Consider the following 20,211-nt stretch of genomic DNA (forward strand, 5'->3'; position numbering starts at 1 on the left):
AGGGGGTGGGTTTGCATCAAGAAGAAATACATACAACTGTCACACTGAAGCCTGGCCAGTCATGAAACTGGTTTTCAAAGCCTCTCAGATGCACAGCATGCTTTGCTGTGCTCTTCTAATCACCCTGGTGTCTGGCTGCTCAAAATCGGACGCCAGGGGATTTGCCTCAACCTCCCACCCCGCCATAAACATCTCCCCCTTACTCTCACAGATATTATGGAGCACACAGCAAGCAACAATAACAATGGGAATGTTGGTTGTGCTGAGGTCTGACCTAGTCAGCCAACAGTGCCAGCGAGCTTTTAAACATCCAAAGGCACATTCTACCACCATTCTGCACTTACTCAGCCTATAGTTGAACTGCTCCTTACTGCTGTCCAGGCTTCATGAGCCAAGGGAGCAAGGGGTAGGCTGGGGTAGGTGCAACCGCGCGGTGATGCCGGCTGGGAGAGCAGCCTGAGGCAGAAGCCTCCAGCTCGCATGACATTCCAGGCAGGACTCAATCTCCATGAGACGAAAATCAAAGAAGAGAATGACCTGGAGTCTCTGTCTCCCATTCGGTGCTCTAAGAGGAGAATAGCTATGTCTGTCCAGGCGCCCGTCGACCTCACTGAGGTCTGCCAGGAGCACACAGGAGACATATGATGGTTATCAGTCCTACTGCACTATCTGCCGCAAAGGCAAGGAGCTGCTGCTGTGTAGCAATGCAGTACCTTGTCTGCCAGCAGCACCCAGAAGACGTACAGTGACAGTGAGGTGAGCAGGCTCCATGCTTGCTGTGGTATGGCATCTGCACGGGTAACCCAGGAAAAAAGGCACAAAACGATTGTCTGCTGTTATTTTCATGGAGGGAGGGAGACCTGATGACATGTACCCAAAACCACTCGTGACAATGTTTTTGCCCCATCAGGCATTGAGAGTTTAACCCAGAATTCCAATGGACAGCGGAGACTGCGGGAACACTGCTCTGTAAGTCGATGCTAGCCACGGTAGTGAGGATGCATTCCACCAATTTAATGCGCTTAGTGTGGACATACGCAATCGACTGGATGATTTAGTTGGGGATTGGTCCTGCTTTGAGCAGGGGGTTGGACTAGATGTCCATCTTGAGTCCTGATATTCTATGACTGCATAAAATCGGTTTCTAAAAATTGACTTTTATAAAATCGACCTAATTTTGTAGTGTAGACATACCCCAAGAGGAGGGTCATATTGATTAATTTGGGGAACAATAAGAGTAGGTTTAATATGAACTTTGCTGTGCTCCAAATTGTTCTTCACTTCTCTCTCTACTATTCAGGTTAATAGTAACTGAAAAGAACAATTAAGTGAAGCAATAAATAATGAATTGCTCTAGGTAATTGTGTTCCTATTTCTTTTACCCCATTGTAAACTGTATCTTTAAAAAACTGGTCTAATATCAGGTTACATTAGTACCAAAAAACCAAATTGTTTAAGAAACAGTGCAAACATTCACTTACCCTGCAACAGTTCAGCTCCTCTGCTGTCAGTATGATTGTTCCACATTTCTTCCCTGGAATTCCTCTGAAAACAAACAGCAAATATATACCTCAGAATGATTTAATATTATTTAGCGAAAACTTCCCATGCCAGCAGCCAAAATTCCACAGACATGATTTTAAGTGTCTTATCATAAAGGAAAGCTTAAATAATTTGTATTTCATGGCTAGGAGGTATAAAGACATTAATTAATATCTTCCATGAGACAGGCTACAGCTAACTCAAGCTGAACACTAGCATGTGCCATTGCTGGTCAGACTACTCAAAGAGGACTTGGCCTTCTTGTATTTTAAATAGTATAATTGGTACCTTAAAACGCAAGTGTTTGTCTCCCAACTGTGCTGTGCAAGGACTGGGGTTAAAGACATGAACAGGCTCAAAGAAAGTGAGAGAGTATCTTGGCAATGTGGTAAATGGAATTTTATTTATTTGATAAAATAATTAGTTTAGAGCTATAAATTAGAGAAGAGATAGCAAAAAATCTTCAGATGCAACAGGATGGCCATTTCAACTCTTCTACCATGTGTGCTAAACAAAAGAGCTCCTGAGAAGTTGGAAAAAACTGCAATTCAACAGTTTCTTAAAAGGTGTACTGTTTCATGAGAAATTTGTTTGAACAAAACTCCAAAAACAATTTGGAAGATAATGAAATGCCTTTATTTTGTGACGTCTTACTACAAAGTGCTTAGTTATGTATAATTACTACCCTTATGTTAGCAGCAGTACCTATAAAGTAACTTTTAATGCAACAAACTAAAAAAGTTAGCAAGAGAGAAGAAATAATTAGGGCTGTCAAGTGATTAAAAAAATTAATTGTGAATAAGCGCACTGTTAAAAAATAATAGAATACCATTTATTTAGATATTTTTGATGTTTTCTACATTTTCAAATATATTGATTTCAATTACAACACCGAATAGAAAATGTACAGTGCTCACTTTCTATTTATTTTTTATTATAAATATTTGCACTGTAAAAAACAAAATAAATAGTATTTTTCAATTAACCTAATACAAGTATGTAGTGCAATCTCTTTATCATGAAAGTTGAACTTACAAATATACAATTATGCAAAAAAGGAACTGCATTCAAAAATAAAACAATGTAAAAACATTTGGTGCCTACAAGTCCACTCAGTCCTAATTCTTGTTCATCCAGTCATGAAGACAAACAAGTTTGTTTACATTTACAGGAGATAATGGTGCCCTCTTATTTACAATGTCACCTGAAAGTGACACAGGCGTTCGCATGGCACTTACCTGCCAGATATGCTAAACATTTGTATGCCCCTTCATGCTTTGGCCACCATTCCAGAGGACATGCTTCCATGCTGACGATGCTCACGAAAAAATTAAAAAGTGAGCTGTAGCTCACGAAAGCTTATGCTCAAATAAATTTGTTAGTCTCTAAGGTGCCACAAGTACTCCTTTTCTTTTTGCAGATACAGACTAACATGGCTGCTACTCTGAAACCTTAATTAAATTTGTGACTCAACTCCCTGGGGGAGAATTATATGTCTCCTGCTCTGTTTTACCCATATTCTGCCATATATTTCATGTTTTAGCAGTCTTGGATGATGACCCAGAACATGTTGTTGTTCATTTTAAGAACATTATCACTGCAGATTTGACAAAATGAAAAGAAGGTACCAATGTTAGATTTCTAAAGATAGCTATTGCAATTGACCGTAGGTTTAAAAAGCCGAAGTCTGAGAGGGACGAGATGTGGAGCATGTTTTGGAAGTTTTAAAAGAGCAGCACTCCATTGTGGAAACTATAGAACCTGAACCACCAAAAAAGAAAATCAACCTTCTGTTGGTGGCATCTGACTCAGGTTATGAAAATGAACATGTGCTGGTCTGTGCTGCTTTGGATCATTATCGAGCAGAACTCGTCATCTGCATGGATGCATGTACTCTGGAATGGTGATTGAAGCATGAAGGGACATATGAATCTTCAGCATATCTGGCATGTAAATATCTTGTGACGCCGGCTACAACAATGTTATGCTAATGCCTGTTCTCACTTTCAGGTGACATTGTAAAACTAGAAGTGGGCAGCACTATCTCCCGCAAATATAACCGAAACTTGTTTGTCCGAGTGATCGGCTGAACAAAAAGTAGGACTGAGTGGACTTGTAGGCTCTAAAGTTTTACATTGTTTTGTTATTGAGTGCAGTTATGTAACAAAAAAAAAAATCTACATTTGTAAGTTGCACTTTCACAATAAAGAGATTGCACTGCAGTACTTGTATGAGGTGAATTGAAAAATGCTATTTTTTGTTTATAATTTTTACAGTGCAAATATTTGTAATAAAAATAATATGAAGTGAGCACTTTATTAATAATTTTCAATTGGAATTAAAACTGCGATTATTCGGGATTAATTTTTTGAGTTAATCGCGTGAGTTAACTGCGATTCATCGACAGCCCTAGAAATAATATATTGTTTTTATGGGGGGAAAGGTACAGAATAGATTCTTATACCAGAGAGCTATATTAATTAAGAATATAAAGGACAGACATCTTGTTTGACAGTAGCCAGTGCCAGATGGTTCAGAGGTAGGTGTAAATACTCAGCATTCACTTATTTGCACAATACTATACCATACATGGGTAATTTCTTTCTGACTCTTGCCTGTGATCAGTTTATACCATAAAACATGAGCCTTAATAGTCACTATTTTAATTTTATCCAAGCCAATAAATCTCAAGTGTCTCCTCCTCGTGGTATGGGGAGTGAAGATGTGGCAAAAAATGCACTGAGTTACTAAGTCTCATCCAGACACAGAAAACAATGGATGTGGGTATCAGTCTCTGGTATCAGAGTAACAGCCGTGTTAGTCTGTATTCGCAAAAAGAAAAGGTTTCAGAGTAGCAGCCGTGTTAGTCTGTATTCGCAAAAAGAAAAGGAGGACTTGTGGCACCTTAGAGACTAACCAATTTATTAGAGCATAAGCTTTTGTGAGCTACAGCTCACTTCCTCAGATGCATATCGTGGAAACTGCAGCAGGCTTTATATATACACAGAGAATATGAAACAATACCTATTCCCACCCCACTGTCCTGCTGGTAATAGCTTATCTAAAGTGATTTCCAGCACAAATCCAGGTTTTCTCACCCTCCACCCCCCCACACAAATTCACTCTCCTGCTGGTGATAGCCCATCCAAAGTGACAACTCTTTACACAATGTGCATGACAATCAAGCTGGGCTATTTCCTGCATAAATCCAGGTTCTCACATCCCCCTCTTGAAGGCCTTATGATGCCAAAAGGGACAAGTAAACTATCGTATACTACTCTATGCAAACTACTTAAGGAAAAACCTAGTCTTGAGGACACAAATATAAAGTCTGATTTGCTCTTTGCAGTGGTGGCAGAGGAAGTGAGGCAGCTGGGAGGTAAATTCTCTTACTGGAGTACAGCAATGACATCACCTTTGTATGAGAACTGTCATGCCTCTCCAATGGACAAAGCTTTTCAACATAGTTCTGTAGATTGACATCACAGGCACCATATTCAATTAGTGGGAATGCCCCTATAATTCGCCATTTTATGGAAAAGATCATTTAGAAATGTCTTACAATGTTAAACTTTCATTGAAACCAGTTTTCATAACCCTCTCCTGTAAAACCAAGATCTCCAAGCAGCCTGAGTTTAACTAAACAGGCTTTGAAGGAAAGGAAATTTTTAAAAAGTAATCCTTGAAATACACACAGACCTTAAAATATCTTTTCATACCATGTGACAATATTTTAGGCTTGATACTTAAATATTTTTTGTAGGACAAGAAGTTCTGTATTCTAATGAAAAATTGGAAATCTGCCCTTTCTGCTGCATCACACAGTAACCAATTCTAGCCATCTTGGCTCAAGGAGGCATCTGATCTTAAATTTGTCATCAACCTGAGGCTGAAAATTGCCCATCCTGTATATCATTGTATTCTGAAGTGTGGATTCCACATTTGAGAGAAAAGGAATAAATTCTCTCTGGCACAGGAAACACACACACACTCTGTCTCTTTTAGTTATATAATTGTACTAGTTTAAAAAACATTAATACAAAAATGTTTTAGTCAAAATTAATTAGCTCTTTGTAAAGTCAAAAAACTAATTATTTCCCCCCTCAGAATTTTCATTAATCCAGTTAATTCTCTCTAAAATGAATTTCATAAGTAGTAAAGGGTTCTGATTCTTGGAATATATCATCTTGCAAGATTCTCACTCCTGGGTTTGAGCATCTAAGTTTGATATAGGTGAAACTGCCTAAACGTACTATTGTCTCTTAAGGGTGTGAGCCAACCTCTACTCCACACACTTCTTACCTGCACCTACAACTACTGGCTTGAACATTACAATTAGTTTGTGACTGACCACCCTCAAATTAAGCCAATCACCATCTATTTGAAAAATCAGGCCTCAAAAGCAGAAATAATAAACTCAGTACATGTACATACATAACATAATCAGTAACTAACGAACAAATATACCACACTCCAAACTCTGAGGGGAGATGGGAGAGTGTGAATCTTGCAAGATTATATCTCTAATGAAACACAATGGAATCTAAGTCATTTTCTGTCCTCTGAAGATATCTGTGCAAAATTCTTACTCCTTGAAAGCAATGAGCTCAAGGATGTCCAAAGGAAAACATTATATAGTAACTACTAAAATGGCTGAAAGAACAAAGACAAATGCCATCAAGGAAAAAGGTTTTTGTGGGTTTTTTTGTTTGCCTTTTTTAAATAAGAGGTAAAAATTACCTCCCAAACACATCAGCCTTCACCAATAAAAAGCTGCGAAGATGTAGAACATGACCCAACCACCAGAAAAACCATTCCAAAAATCTTATCAACTCAGTGGAGGGACATGCTGAAGAAACAGAAATTCCAGAAAGTGCGAGTGACAGGACTCCCTTGGAAACTGAACTACAGAACTGCAAGATCAAAGCAGAAACACTCTGTATGGTCTTCAAGTGTGGTTAGAGAACTGGTGCATTCTCCCTTTAAGACAGGCATGGGGAATGACTCTCTTGTATTGGCCACCTCTGAGAGACAGACAGCAAGAGCAAGACAGCAGGTATGCCAACGCAGTGAGCTGGGCTGCTTAGGCCAGAATATGAATTTGTATATAAATGCTCTTGTAAATAAACCCTGTTTAGTTTACCCTATCCTGTGTGGATCTCCATTCCTGTGAGCAGTCTGAGCGAACACAATACAGAGTCTTTAGAGATAGGGTACAAGCAGTACTGTCTAGTAGAGCTGGACAGATAATTGATTTTTCAGATTGGCCCACAAACTTTAAAAAAAAAAATCAAAAAATATTTTCTGTTCTGAAAATGTTTGGAATTTGTCAGCAAACTGGAAATCTGTTTCAGGCCAACAAATGTGTGTGTGTGTAGTCCAGTGGTTAGGGCACTTCCTGGGATATGGGAGACTCAGGTTTGAATCCCCTCTCTTTAGCAGGGACTTCAAACTCAAGTCCATTAGGACTTCCCCCTGCCAGATGGGCATCTTAACCATCAGGCTATAGTCTATTTTGCTCACAGTCCCTCCTAGTGAAACTGTTCACTGGGCCAGAGAGAACAATGCTATAACCAGAGATGCCATTTACAGAGGGCAGGGGGGCACCTGACACCCCCCCCCCCCAGTTTCATACCAGAGGTCTGCTCGTGGTGCACACTGCAGTACCATGCAGCCAGGTCCCCTTCTCCAGGGAGCTGGGGCTCTTCTGGTCAATTTCCACTGCCATGCTAGCTCACCCACCCTGCCCCGTTGTCTGCCTCCACCAATCACTAGCTGAGACTATATGGAGTGACAATCCTCCTAACCAATAGTAGCGAGGCAGTGAGCAGCGCCTCTGGGGGTGGAGCACGCAAAGAGGTCAGTCAGAGTGGGAGGGGGAGCATAGGGTACCCTGTGGTAGTGGTAAAAGCATAAGGTACCCTTTGGTGGGGGTGAGTAGGAGGGGAGGAACACAGGGGCCCCACTGGTGGTGGTGGGAGTATAGGGTACCCAATGGGGGGGAGAGAAGCAGATGGCCTCCAATGCTGGAGGGAGCACAGGGTCCCCCTTGATAGCAATGGGAAGGAGAGAGAGAGCACACGGCCACCAGTGGCGGGGGTGTTGGAACTTGGGGGGGCCAGTAGGTTTGGAAAGGGGAGAAAGTCTCCAGGGGAAAGGAGAGGTGAGCGAACAGGTCTTTCCCCTGAGGGAGGGGCCAGTGAGCGTAGGAGGAGCAGCTGAGGGGGAACAGTCCCTGGGGCAAGGATCCTGAAGGAGGGGGAGCTGAAAAAGGGTGGAGGGCTAGGAACAGCTAAGTGGGTCTTGGGGGTCTGTTTGCCCTCAGAGGAGCAGGAAGCACCCTCACCTATCCCTGGGAAGAGACCAGTGACAGACCCTTCTGGTCCAGAAAAAATGGTTACCTACCTCTCGTAATTCAAGATGTGTTGCTCATGTCCATTCCAAGTAGGTGCACAGTCGCCAGAAGAAAAGAAGTACTTGTGGCACCTTAGAGACTAACCAATTTATTTGAGCATAAGCTTTCGTGAGCTACAGCTCACTTCATCGGATGCCAGAAGGTTTTTCCCCTAACAGTACCTTTAGGGTTGGCTCAGGTGCCCTCTGGAGTCATGCCTTCATGAAGCTGCATATAGGGCCCTGCCCTGCCAACCTGCCACCTCTCCAGTTCCTTCTTGACAGATTACTCTGACAGAGGTGAAGGCGGGTGGGTCTTGAAATGGACATAAGCAACACATCTTGAAGAACAACGGTTACGAGTGGTAGGTAACTGTTTTTTCTTCTTTGAGTGCTTGCTCATGTCGATTCCAAGTAGGTGACTCCCAAGCTTTACTTAGGAGGCGGGGTTGGAGTTCATGGAATTGCTGACTGAAGCACCGCTTTGCCGAATGCTGCATTGTTCCTGGCATGCTGGGTAATGGCATAATGAGAAGTAAAAGTGCGGACCGAGGACCACATTGCCATTCTACAGACATTCCTGGATTGGGACTTGGGCCAGGAAAGCCACCGAGGAAGACTGAGCCCTAGTGGAATGAGCAGTCAGCGTGGGGGCAGGTATCTTTGTTTGCCAGATCTTAGCATGCTTGGATGATCCATGATGATACCCTTTGGGAGGACAGTGGGAGGCCCTTCATCCTGTCCACCACCACCTCCACAAACAGCTGGTTCAATTTACGAAACAGCTTTGTTTGCTCAATATAAAAAGCCAATGCATGCCAAATGTCCAGGGAATGGAGCCTCTGCTCCTGATTATTAGCGTGAGGCTTCAGGAAAAAAAACTGGGAGAAAGATGTCTAGGTTGGCATGAAAATGCAAGATGACCTGAGGAAGAAAGGCCAGGTGCGGTCAAAGTTGCACCTTATCCTTGTAAAAGATGGTATACGGAGGGTCAGATGCGAGGGCCTGGAGCTCGGATACTCTTCTAGCTGAAGTTATTGCAACCAGGAAAGCTACCTTCCATGATCCATAGAGCAGCGAGCATGTCGCCAAGGGCTTGAATGGAGGCCCCATCTGCCTTGGGGGCACCAGATTAAGGTCCCAAGCCAGGGTTGGTTGCCAATCCTGTGGGTACAGCATATCCAGTCCTTTAAAAAAACGCAGCACCATTGGGTTAGCAAAGGCCAAGCAGCCTGCCTCTCCTGGGTGGAATGCCGAAATGGCAGCCAGGTGAACCTTTATTGATGAGAGTGACAAGCCTGCTGCTTCAAATTTAGCAGGTAGTCCAAGATAAAGGGTGTTGAAGATTGCGTCGGAGAGGTATGGCTCTGCAAACACCAAATCGAGAATCTCTTCCACTTGGCTAAGTAGGTAGCCCTGGTGGATGATTTCCTACTGCCAAGGAGTATCTCCCTAATATGATCTGAGCATATGAGCTCTATTGGGTTTAACCATGAAGCTTCTAAGCCGTGAGGTGGAGAGATTCGAGATTTGGGATGCGGGAGCCGGCCACAATGCTGGGTGATCAGATCCGGAACTAAAGTAGGGCGATTGGGCTGTCCACTAATAACTCCAACAGGATGGTGTACCAATGCTGGCAGGACCAGGCTGGAACCATCAATATCACTGATTCTGCGGATCTTGAGGAGGACCTTGTGAACGAGCGGGATAGGTGGGAATGCGTAAAACAGGTGGTCCAGATGAACTGCACATCAGTATCAGAGAGCTGATAGAAGCGACAGCTCTGCTGGAGACCAGAAGCTCTGAGTTCTGTGCTCTCTGAGGTGTGCTCCCCACCCTACTGCTGATGCATCAGTAACCAGACACAGCAAAGGGTGCTGTTTGGAGAAAGGGATGCCTGCGCACACCATTCACATGTCGACTCACCACTGAAGAGTCTTGAGAACCAGCAGTGAGAGTGTGACTACTCTGTCCAGACTCTGTCTGCCCAGTCAATACACTGATGCTAGCCAGGCCTGGAGAGATCTGAGCCTCGCGCGTTGCACTACATACATGCAAAATGTCATGTGCCAGAGAAGTTTTAAGCAATTCCTTGTAGTCCAGCAGCAGTCATGGGGTATTGCCTGAGGTCTTGTATAATGTCGTGCATAGCTTGAAAACGGGACTGTGGTACGAAAGCCCCGGCTTGCCTTGAGTCTAACACCACCCCTGTGAACTCTATTCTCCGAGTGGGGATTAGTCAACTTTTGCACATTCAGCAAGAGACCCAATCTGTCGAATGTGGACCTTATCAAATTGACCTGTTCCACTTGCATCCTGGAACAGCCCTTGACCAACCAGTCGTCCAGGTATGGGAATACCTGAACGTGCCTTTTCCTCAGGAAGGCCGGCTACAACTGACATGCATTTGGTGAATACCCAAGGGGCCGATGACAGGCCAAAAGGGAGGACTATGAAATTGTTAGTGAATGCTACAAAACTTAGGAACCTCCTGTAGGGCAGGATTATGGAAATGTGGAAGTATGTGTCCTTCAAGTTGAGGGTGGCATACCAATCCCCTGGATCCAGGAATGGGATGACGGTGGCCAAAGAGACCATACAAAACTTTAGTTTCTTCATGAACCTGTTGAGGTTGCGCAGACCTAGGATGGGTCTAACCACAGGTAATTTGGGACCACCCATCGTAGGAATGAGATAGACGGGCCAAAGAGAGTAGTAACAGATCCAGAATTTGCGTTGGTGTATCGCCCCCGGACACATCTTCAAAAAGTCTGCCTAGGACCTGGGGGTTGTCTTAACGATCCCGACCCCTGGCTGTTAGGGGGTTGAGACTGGTGATGCCAATGGCTTCTGCCCCTTCTTCTATAGAAGTCCCGCCTAGAATGCCCCTGATATGGGTGCGGCATAGGCAGGGATTTAAAATGCTTGCGCTGTGTGGCGGGTGTGTGATGCCCCAGAGATTTGAGAGTGGCTTGAGAGTCTTAAGCTATTCAGCTTTGGGTCAGTTTTCTCTGAAGACAAGATGGAGCTCTCAAAAGGGAGATCCTGAATAGTCTGTTTAATCTCCTCCGGTAGGCCTGAAGCCAGGAGCAACAAAGCATTGCAATCCCCGAAGACATGGTGCGGTTTACTGAGTCTGCTGAGTACATTGAGGCCTGCAATGAGGTCTTGCCACAGCCTTGCCCTCGCCAACCAAGGCCAAGAACTCAGACTTGGAGTCTGCTGGCACAAACTCCTTAAATTTCAAATTTTAAAGTGCGTCCCAGGATTAAAAATTATAGAGACTTGAGGATTCCCCGCTGGCTCACAAAGTGAAGCTAGAGCCCTCCAGTGGAATGCATCTTCCTCCAAAAGAGATCCAGCTTCTTTGTGTCCTTTGCCCGGGAAGTGGGTTCCTGTTACCCCGCCTCTCCCGCTCGTTGACCACCGCCGCCGCCACCACCAAGTCCAGTGGGGGGCACGTAAAGAGATATTCGTACACCCTTTTTAGGAGTTCCAGATGGGCTCAACTATCCGGTGGGCCAGGAACCTATGTTCCCGCTACTGCCTCATCGGGGAAGGATGAGGAGGAAACCCGGGCCAGTACAGGGCCTTCTTGCCCGTCCGGTTCCTTGAAGCATTCCCAGTTATCTGTAACTGCGCCCATCTCGGTGCAGACTGTGGTGCCGACTGCAGTGCCAACAACTATGTCATCCATGGTGCTGGCAGCATCCTGGATGGCGCTCATCCATCTGATGCAACCAAGAAGGATTGAAAAGGAACCCTGGGATTGATGGTATGTCCACAGGGTCCAAAAGGGCTACTGCGCTGGCATCTGCCACTGCACTGGCCATGGCACGGGTGGAAAGGACTGTGCCATCTCCAGTCTCTGGGGATGTCTCTGCCCTCCGTGCCAGCTATTCCTGGAGACATAGGGCTCCACCTCCAAATCTGCAGAGGAGTCCAAGCGCAGAGACGATGGTGGAGCGGTGCTGGACAGTGCTGGGGAGAGGGTGAGCAGAGACATGATTGCCAACTTGCTCCTGGGATGGCACCGGCAGTCTTTGCAGTGCTGGAGGCTTCAGGACTGATGACCTCTCATGCTGGTTGGGAGAGTGCAGGCCCGCCAGGGCTATCAGATCCCTGGCTGCCTCAAAGGTCTCTGGTGTGGAGGGGAGATCTAAGTCCTCCACTTGACCCTCTTTCACAGGTGGCGGCTCAACGGACCAGTGTGGGCCTGGAGTCAATGATGCTGGTGACCCCAGAGTCCTTTCTCAGTGCCACATCCCTGATCGAGGCTGGTGCGCTGCACACCAGTGCTGAAGAACCAGGTGCCGGATCCATGGGGCTTGACTCCGACTGCGGCCACAGGGCTGCCTCCATCAGCAATGGCTTCAGCCTGTGGTCACTCTCCTTCTTGCTGCCGGGGCAGAATCCTCTGCAGATTTTGCAACTATTCATTTGATGGTATTCCCCCAGGCACTTCAAGCAGGATGTGTGTGGGTTGCCTCTTGGCATCAGCTTCTGGCCAACCCCAGACGGCTTAAACCCCTGGGACCGAGGCATGCCCCGGCCCTAAGAATATGAAGGGAACCCCTGCTAACAAGGGGTTAAAAAAAATACACTACACTATACTAAGAACTATTAACTATTTAAACTATTTACAGGTAGGAACTTAGAGTCCACTAGGGGATTGCTTGAAAATGAAAGAGAAGAGAACACTCCAATGACTACTACTGGTGATAAGAAGGAACTGGAGAGGCGGCGGGTCGGCAGGACCCTATATGCGGCACCATGAAGGTGCGACTCCAGGGGGCACCTGAGCTGAGACATCGGGTACTACTAGGGGAAAAACCTTCCAGCAACTGTGCACATGGCACGCACACACCTACTTGGAATTGACATGAGCAAGCACTTGAAGGACCATCATGTTCATTAGCAGTTGCAGTTTCAAGGACAGGTATGCTTCAAATTCTGCTCAGAGGTGCTGAGCTCGTGGGGGATGAAGGATGTGCTTCTGGCCAACACAGATCAATCTGTACTCCACCAACATCCCATCCACCAGTTAAGTCCCCTTCAGCTACCACCAGTGGGCATCTCAACAGCTGACCTATGTTATAGTAGTGCCCAAAGACCTTAATCAGTATGAGTCCCCCATTGTGCTAGGAACCCTACAAACCATTAAGAAGATCCAGCTTCTGCCCCACAAATCTCAAACTACTCCTTACACTTCCATATGGCAGGCAGCCAAGTATTATTATTCCCCTTTTACTGCAATGGAAACTGAGACACAGTGTCCAAACATAGAATGGTACTTAAAACAAACAAAAAACCATACATACCAACTCTAAATAATAAACAAGACTCAATTTTTTCCTCAACTTTAAAATGTGTAATTTTCTTGGTGTCTGGTTTTAAATATTCTCCTCTGAGAACTACAACTCAATCACTGTAGCGTTGTGTTTAAGAACCTTCTGGAAAGCAACTAACTTTTAAACAGAAGTGAAAGTGACTTGAAAGTGTCAGTTTCACTCCTGTTAAAAGTCAGTTTCTAGTCTTGTCATAAATATAAAGGGAAGGGTAAACCCCTTTGAAATCCCTCCTGGCCAGGGGAAGGCTCCTCTCACCTGTAAAGGGTTAAGAAGCTAAAGGTAACCTCGCTGGCACCTGACCAAAATGACCAATGAGGAGACAAGATACTTTCAAAAGCTGGGTGGAGGGAGAGAAACAAAGGGTCTGTGTGTCTGTCTATATCCTGCTTTTGCCGGGGATAGACCAGGAATGGAGTCTTAGAACTTTAGTAAGTAATCTAGCTAGGTATGTGTTAGATTATGATTTCTTTAAATGGCTCAGAAAAGAATTGTGCTGAATAGAATAACTATTTCTGTCTGTGTATCTTTTTTCTAACTTAAGGTTTTGCCTAGAGGGGTTCTCTATGTTTTTGAATCTAATTACCCTGTAAGATATCTACCATCCTGATTTTACAGGGGGGATTTCTTTATTTCTATTTACTTCTATTTTTTATTAAAAGTCTTCTTGTAAAACACTGAATGCTTTTTCATTGTTCTCAGATCCAAGGGTTTGGGTCTGTGGTCACCTATGCAAATTGGTGAGGCTTTTTATCCAACATTTCCCAGGAAAGGGGGGGTGCAAGTGTTGGGAGGATTGTTCATTGTTCTTAAGATCCAAGGGTCTGGGTCTGTAGTCACCTAGGCAAATTGGTGAGGCTTTTTACCAAACCTTGTCCAGGAAGTGGGGTGCAAGGTTTTGGGAAGTATTTTGGGGGGAAGGACGCGTCCAAACAGCTCTTCCCCAGTAACCAGTATTAGTTTGGTGGTGGTAGCGGCTAGTCCAAGGACAACGGGTGTAATATTTTGTACCTTGGGAAGTTTTGACCTAAGCTGGTAAAGATAAGCTTAGGAGGTTTTTCATGCAGGTCCCCACATCTGTACCCTAGAGTTCAGAGTGGGGGAGGAACCTTGACAAGTCTATTATTATTTATAGAGCTTAACACCCCTAGAGCCCCAGGCAGGTGCAGTATAAACTCACGTGGCCTTGCCCTTATAGGACGTTTCCAAAAGTTAAATGACGTATTCCAAGCTTGGTGAACCGCAAAAAGTAAGTAGACTAAATGATAGAAAGTAATCTAGATTTTTATACAATTGTTTTAATTATTGTATTCAAGAGTTAGTAACAGAGTAAAAATATACATTAATATTTTAAACCTAACCACTGTCCCGATTTTTAGTTCTTTGTCCTGCGTCCCGACCGATGCACGGTCGGAACACCATTGGTCCCAATGTTGCAGCTTTGGACACTTTTTTTTTTTTTTTTTTTTGCGCGCTTCCCCCATGTGTTCCGATATTTTGTGCGTTTCATCTGGTCACCCTACCAGTGTCCCTTAAGTGACTTGGCACAAGATGTCAGAACATATTAGTATTAAAGCTGAGTGGGTCTAATACAGGGCTTCTCAAACTGGGGGTTAGGACCCTTCAGGGGGTCGTGAGGTTATTACATGGGGGTCGCGAGTTGTCAGTCTCCACCCTAAACCCCACTTCGCCTCCAGCTTTATAACAGTGTTAAATATAAAAAAGTGTTTTTAATTTATGTGGGGAGGGGGGGGGAATTCGCACTCAGAGACTTGCTGTGTGAAAGGGGTCACCAATACAAAAGTTTGAGAACCACTGGTCTAATAGTTATTTAATTTTCTTTATTTATATAGGAGTTAGATATAGTGCTCCTGTCAGCTAATTTCTAAGTTATTCTCTGCCAAAAAGCTAGAGAGTTTTCAGATGCCTCAGTAGCCCCTGGAATCATGATTAAAGTTGCCTCCCTGCCACCAAAGTCTGAAATGGTGACCATGGCTACAAGGTGTAGGTACGTGATGTGGATTCAAATCTTCTTTCTGCCTACTTCAGAGGAAGGATTTTAATTCACATATTCTGCCTCCCAGGTGAATGCCTTTATCACCAGGCTATAGAGCCACCCACTCTTTTTCTTTGGCCCAATTAATATTTAAGTATTTATACAAATTAGAACAGCTTCAGTAGGAGAGATTGAAAGTATCCCACCCTGGAATAGTCTATATTCTGGTGGCTAGGGAACTTATCTGGCAGGGGAGAGATCAAAGTTCAAGTCCCTGCTCCACAGTGGGGATTCAAAACCTCAATCTCCCCCATCCCAGGCAACTGACCTAACTCTCTCTCTCTCTCACACACACACCCCACCTCTCTTTCTCTCTCTCTCATTTTTGTCAAAGCTAACCCTGAAAACACTTTTCCCCAGCCAAAACTATTGTGTCACATTGACAAACACTTTCAGGTTGACTGAAACTGAACTCCAACCAACTATCACCCAAAAAGTTTTGCCCAGCTCTACTGTCTAGTGAATATCAAGACGGTCATTTCCATTTCAGAAGTACATTGAGAAGGATGGGATCTTTGACCGACCATTTACTAATTTGTATAAAGGTCTGCGGAGGTGATTTGCAGGGGTGTTTTGTAGACTGGTCAGATGGATAAACACTAGTGTGATGTGGTAATGTAACCACCATTCCTATATGTACATTGCTTCTTGGCAGAGAGGGAATTACTTCATCCTTCCCTGTTTGTTGATGTAGCACATTGCCCTGGTGTCATCAGTGAGTACTTGGACAGTGAGACCTCAGGAGGATAGAAAGGCATTCAGGCAAATTGTGTTTCTCTGAACTCTATTATGTTTATATACAGGCAGGCCTTCTATGGCGACCATTTCCCTTGAACTTTTAAATGGTGGGCTCCCCATCCCAGAGCGGAGGCATCTGTTATCACGGTCTTGGTGGGAGTGATAGAGAGAATGGAACTCTGCTGTGTATTTGGAATGGATCTGTCCACCAACGTTCAGAAGATAGGACTTCTGCAGGGGTGGTGACCAGTCGGTCTGTGCTGATATTATTTCTTGGGTATGTATACTGATTTTAAGCAGTGTTGCAGCAGCCAGAGGGAAAGTCTGGCACGCTGTATGACAGAGGTGTATGCTGCCATGTGTCTCAAAAGCTTGAGATGTGACCTCGCTGGGGTGGGGGCATGTGTGGAGCTTGTTGATGAGGTCTACTGTGATGTGACAGAATGCTGGGAATCAGCAACTGAACCAGCACTCTGCTCAATGTTGAGCCAATTAGGCCCTCAGGGAGGGCCTGATTAAGGGGAAAAGAAAAAAAAAAAAAAGTTCCTGATTACCAGATAAGGCTGGGGCTGGGAAGCTAATGAGCTAATTATCCCATTAACAAGGAGACTGGATAAAAGAGCACAGGAAGAAAGTGAAAGAAGGGAAGAAACAGGAGACACAGAAGAGAAAAAAGGCTAGAGGGCCTGACAAAAGGGAGTTCTCTGGAAGAAAACATTCCCCCTCCCCTTTTTGCAGAAGGGGGAGTAAAGCTAGATAGCCTTGAAAATACTATGTGAAAGGTGGTGGAGTGAAACACAACAAACAAACTACACTGTGGTATCTACAAAAGGGAAGGTCTTTGAGCGGTCTCTGTGCAAAGCAAAGAGGACAGAGCCAGGAGACCCTGCACACACGGGAGCTTGTCCAGTATCCTGCCTTTATCCAAAGAAATGGAAAGCTTGATGGGCGAGCTGGTGTAAAGGTTCAGCAAGTCGGGAGATGGAGGAGATGGCTGGTTGAACAGCAGAAGGAAATTCAGAAGACCTTGAAGACGTTCCAGCAGCCCCACCACTTGGAAAGACAGTCCTTGTTTGTCTGGCAGGCTGAGCAACAAAAAAGCCTGCTGGAATTTATAAGACAATAATCCCAGGTGCATCAATAGCTACTAGCAGCCCCACCACTTGGAAAGACAGTCCTTGTTTGTCTGGCAGGCTGAGCAACAAAAAAGCCTGCTGGAATTTATAAGACAATAATCCCAGGTGCATCAATAGCTACTACCAAGGGTACTGAGACCTGCAGCATGAATCAGCATTCAGGTGCCTGGGAGTAGGTGTGACCTTAAGAGCCCCTCAATGCCCACTGTCAGAGAGCCCACTATACGGTGAGTCATATCGGGCCTGACACACTGTTGTTATAATACGTACCCAAAAAAAGGTATCATATGTAAGCCAGTGATATGCCGGTCAGGAATATCACTGCGTGATGTATGTCTGGGTTGTGTACAAACAGATATGCATGTGTGCTAGAATGAGGCAGCAGTTAATGAAAAGTACGTTTACATATAAGGTAAACAAAGCAATCAAGCTAAGAAAAAGCAGAGGACACAGTTTAATGAGCACACCAGGGGACAGTCTGCACCCCCAAAAATTATTCCTGGCTCTTGAGACAAAGACAATGGACTTTGAAAAATATAAGAGGAACAAAAAGACATTGTAGTGATCCATCACTTCAAGAACAAAGGGGACAGTACCCGATGATTCTGTGGAAGCTGGATCCCTGGCCTGGAGATGCTGGTAACATGATATGAAAAAACTGCTTAGGCAAAGAATGTAATTTGCTAAGATTAAGTTTTAGTTGCCAGGAAGTGTCTTTTGTTTTGTTTGTAGCTATACCTGTCTCTTTTTCTGTTGCTTAGTATCACTTAAATCTCTGTTCATTATTAACAATCTTATCTTAGTTTTACTATAAACCAATTCCGTGCTGTTATATGAAGGGTGAGTCTTCAGCTAAACTAAAAGCTAGTGTGTGCTCTGTCTCTAACTTCTGTGAGTGTCCAGTAAGAGGGACTGCACACTGCAGAGAGATGTCCCTGGGGAACTTGGGACTGGGGTTCACTGATTGTTATCTGCAAGGCAAGGTTTAGACTGGCGCAGCTTTGAGGAGTTTCCAAAGCAAGCAGACAGACAGTCTGGTGTGTCGGGGAGCTGACACTCAGCATAGCAGCAGCCAAACTCTCATTTGCTAAGGCAGAGGGGTAAAACAGTGGCTTGTGGTTCTGGTTTCCTAGAGAAAAGCATCACAGTAGGCCTTTGCAAGATGGGCCCTGTGGATGACCCTAACAGGTTTTTGATCATTTTTGAGTAGGTGTGGTGGCAGAATGAGACGGGGAATATGGGCCCTACAGGGGAAGCTCAGGCAGTCTACATGGCTCTCAGTGACCAGCAGGTAGAGGATTATGAAGTGGTTAAGGCAGCCATCCTCAACCAGGTGGGGCTTTCAACAGAAAGAAATACCGGCAAAAAGTTTGAGACACAAGATAGCCTGGGAGATTATGGCCCAAGGCATTTGCTCAAAAACTGCCAGACTGGGCCTCTCACTGGCTGAGGTCAGACACCCAAGGTATGAGCGATATCATGGATACTGTCATATTTGAACAGTTCCTTCAGAGTCCCTGGAGAATACCCAAATATGGGTCAGGCAGCATCAAACTGGTTACCCCATATACAGCAGTTAAACTAACAAAAGAGTTTGTAGAGGAGGACATTCCCAGAGGGAGCTGGTAGTTTAAGGGGACTGACACAGGGAGGAAGACCAGCCAGCATACATCTGGAAAGGACACCAAGAAGAAGAAGGAGCAGCCTAGAGGAGCACCCATGGGGTCTCAGGCTATTGTGTTTACCAGCATGGGCAGCAGGAACATATAAAAAGAGCCTGCCCATAAATGGAGTGTGGGTTTACAGAAATCTGCGGTTGGGCCAGAACCCTGGGCAGGGAGAAGGAAGGAAGTTAACAACTTTTTCTGTGATGTTGGGAAAGAGATATCAAAGGGTCTGGTGAACCCTTCCTCCATCTGTTCACTAATCAGGCGGGAGTTGGTGAAACCCCATTGGCTAATTTACAGAGCAAGAGAGAAGCTTAAATGTATACATGGGGGTAAGAAATTTTGCCCTATGGCACAGAAAGTTTGGAGGAAGTTTAAATGGAAGTGGGTTGCCAAACCCAGCTGAGTTAGGCACAGACCGGAACCCCTTCCCATTAGGGAGGCAAAGGGGTGTCGCAATCCCAGAGGGAAGGTGTGAAACCCACAGTGAAAGGGAAAAAAAGGAGTTGTTAAATGTAAAAGGGTTGGAAAATAATAAACAGGAGAACATGTCAAAGAGAAAATAAAGAGAGGGGTGTGCCCAAGAGAAAGAAGAAAATAAAAGAAGGAAATAATCTCAGGGGATAAAGATAACCTGAGCTCATTAACAGAGGTTGAGCAGTTATCAGAACTCTCACCTACAGAATTCCAAAAGGAGGGATCCCAAGAGGTTCAGCGGGTTAGGGGAACAAGCAACCATGGGTAATCAGGAGGAGGAGGGGCACCAGCAGGTCCTTCCACTAAACAAAGAGGACAAGAACAAGGAGAGTCCCCCCGGGGTTGCCCCTGGTGTGAAGACCTGTGGGCTGAAGTGGAATTATGGGGGTAACCTCCACCAGTAAAATTTGATTTTGGTGGGTAAAGAATAGATGGGCCCTACATGGGGATCCTGGATGACCACCTTGGGAGCAAAGAAAGGCTGAAGTTGAGTAGCACTTCTGGTAAAGTGGGGACAGCATGGGGAAAGGAATACACTTCTGTCTGGCAAAGGGGGCAAGCGTGTGACAGAGTTGAACCAATTAGGTCCTCAGAGAGTGCCTGACTAAGGAGAGTTCTGATTATCAGATAAGGTTGTGGCTGGGAAGTTCATGAGCTAATTAGCTCATTAACAAGAAGACTGGATAAAAGAGCACAGGAAGGAAGTGAATTGGGAGGAGAAAAGGGATAGTGGGTGTTGACAAAATGGAGTTCTCAGGAAAGAGACACCTCCCCCACCTTCTGCAAAAGGAGTAATAAAGTTGGATAGCATTATAAATACTAAGACTTCATTACGAAGTAAAAGGTGGTGGAGT

General features: G+C 44.8%; 1 protein-coding gene across 12 annotated transcripts in view; it reads right to left on the minus strand.

The window, feature by feature from the left end:
- CPNE8 (copine 8) overlaps window positions 1-20,211 on the minus strand; it is a 296,005-nt gene that overhangs the window by 187,144 nt on the left and 88,650 nt on the right. For all 12 annotated transcript variants that reach the window (XR_012156821.2, XM_073328405.1, XM_073328394.2 and 9 more), the window contains one exon: window positions 1,482-1,545. Coding sequence is in view for 11 of the 12 variants with exons in the window: in XM_073328405.1 (XP_073184506.1) it covers window positions 1,482-1,545 (64 nt within the window). In the remaining variant the exon portion in view is untranslated. The remainder of the gene's footprint in view (window positions 1-1,481; window positions 1,546-20,211) is intronic.

The sequence above is a fragment of the Lepidochelys kempii genome, chromosome 1 (genome assembly GCF_965140285.1).
Source record: "Lepidochelys kempii isolate rLepKem1 chromosome 1, rLepKem1.hap1, whole genome shotgun sequence".
Taxonomy (NCBI): Eukaryota; Metazoa; Chordata; order Testudines; family Cheloniidae; genus Lepidochelys; species Lepidochelys kempii.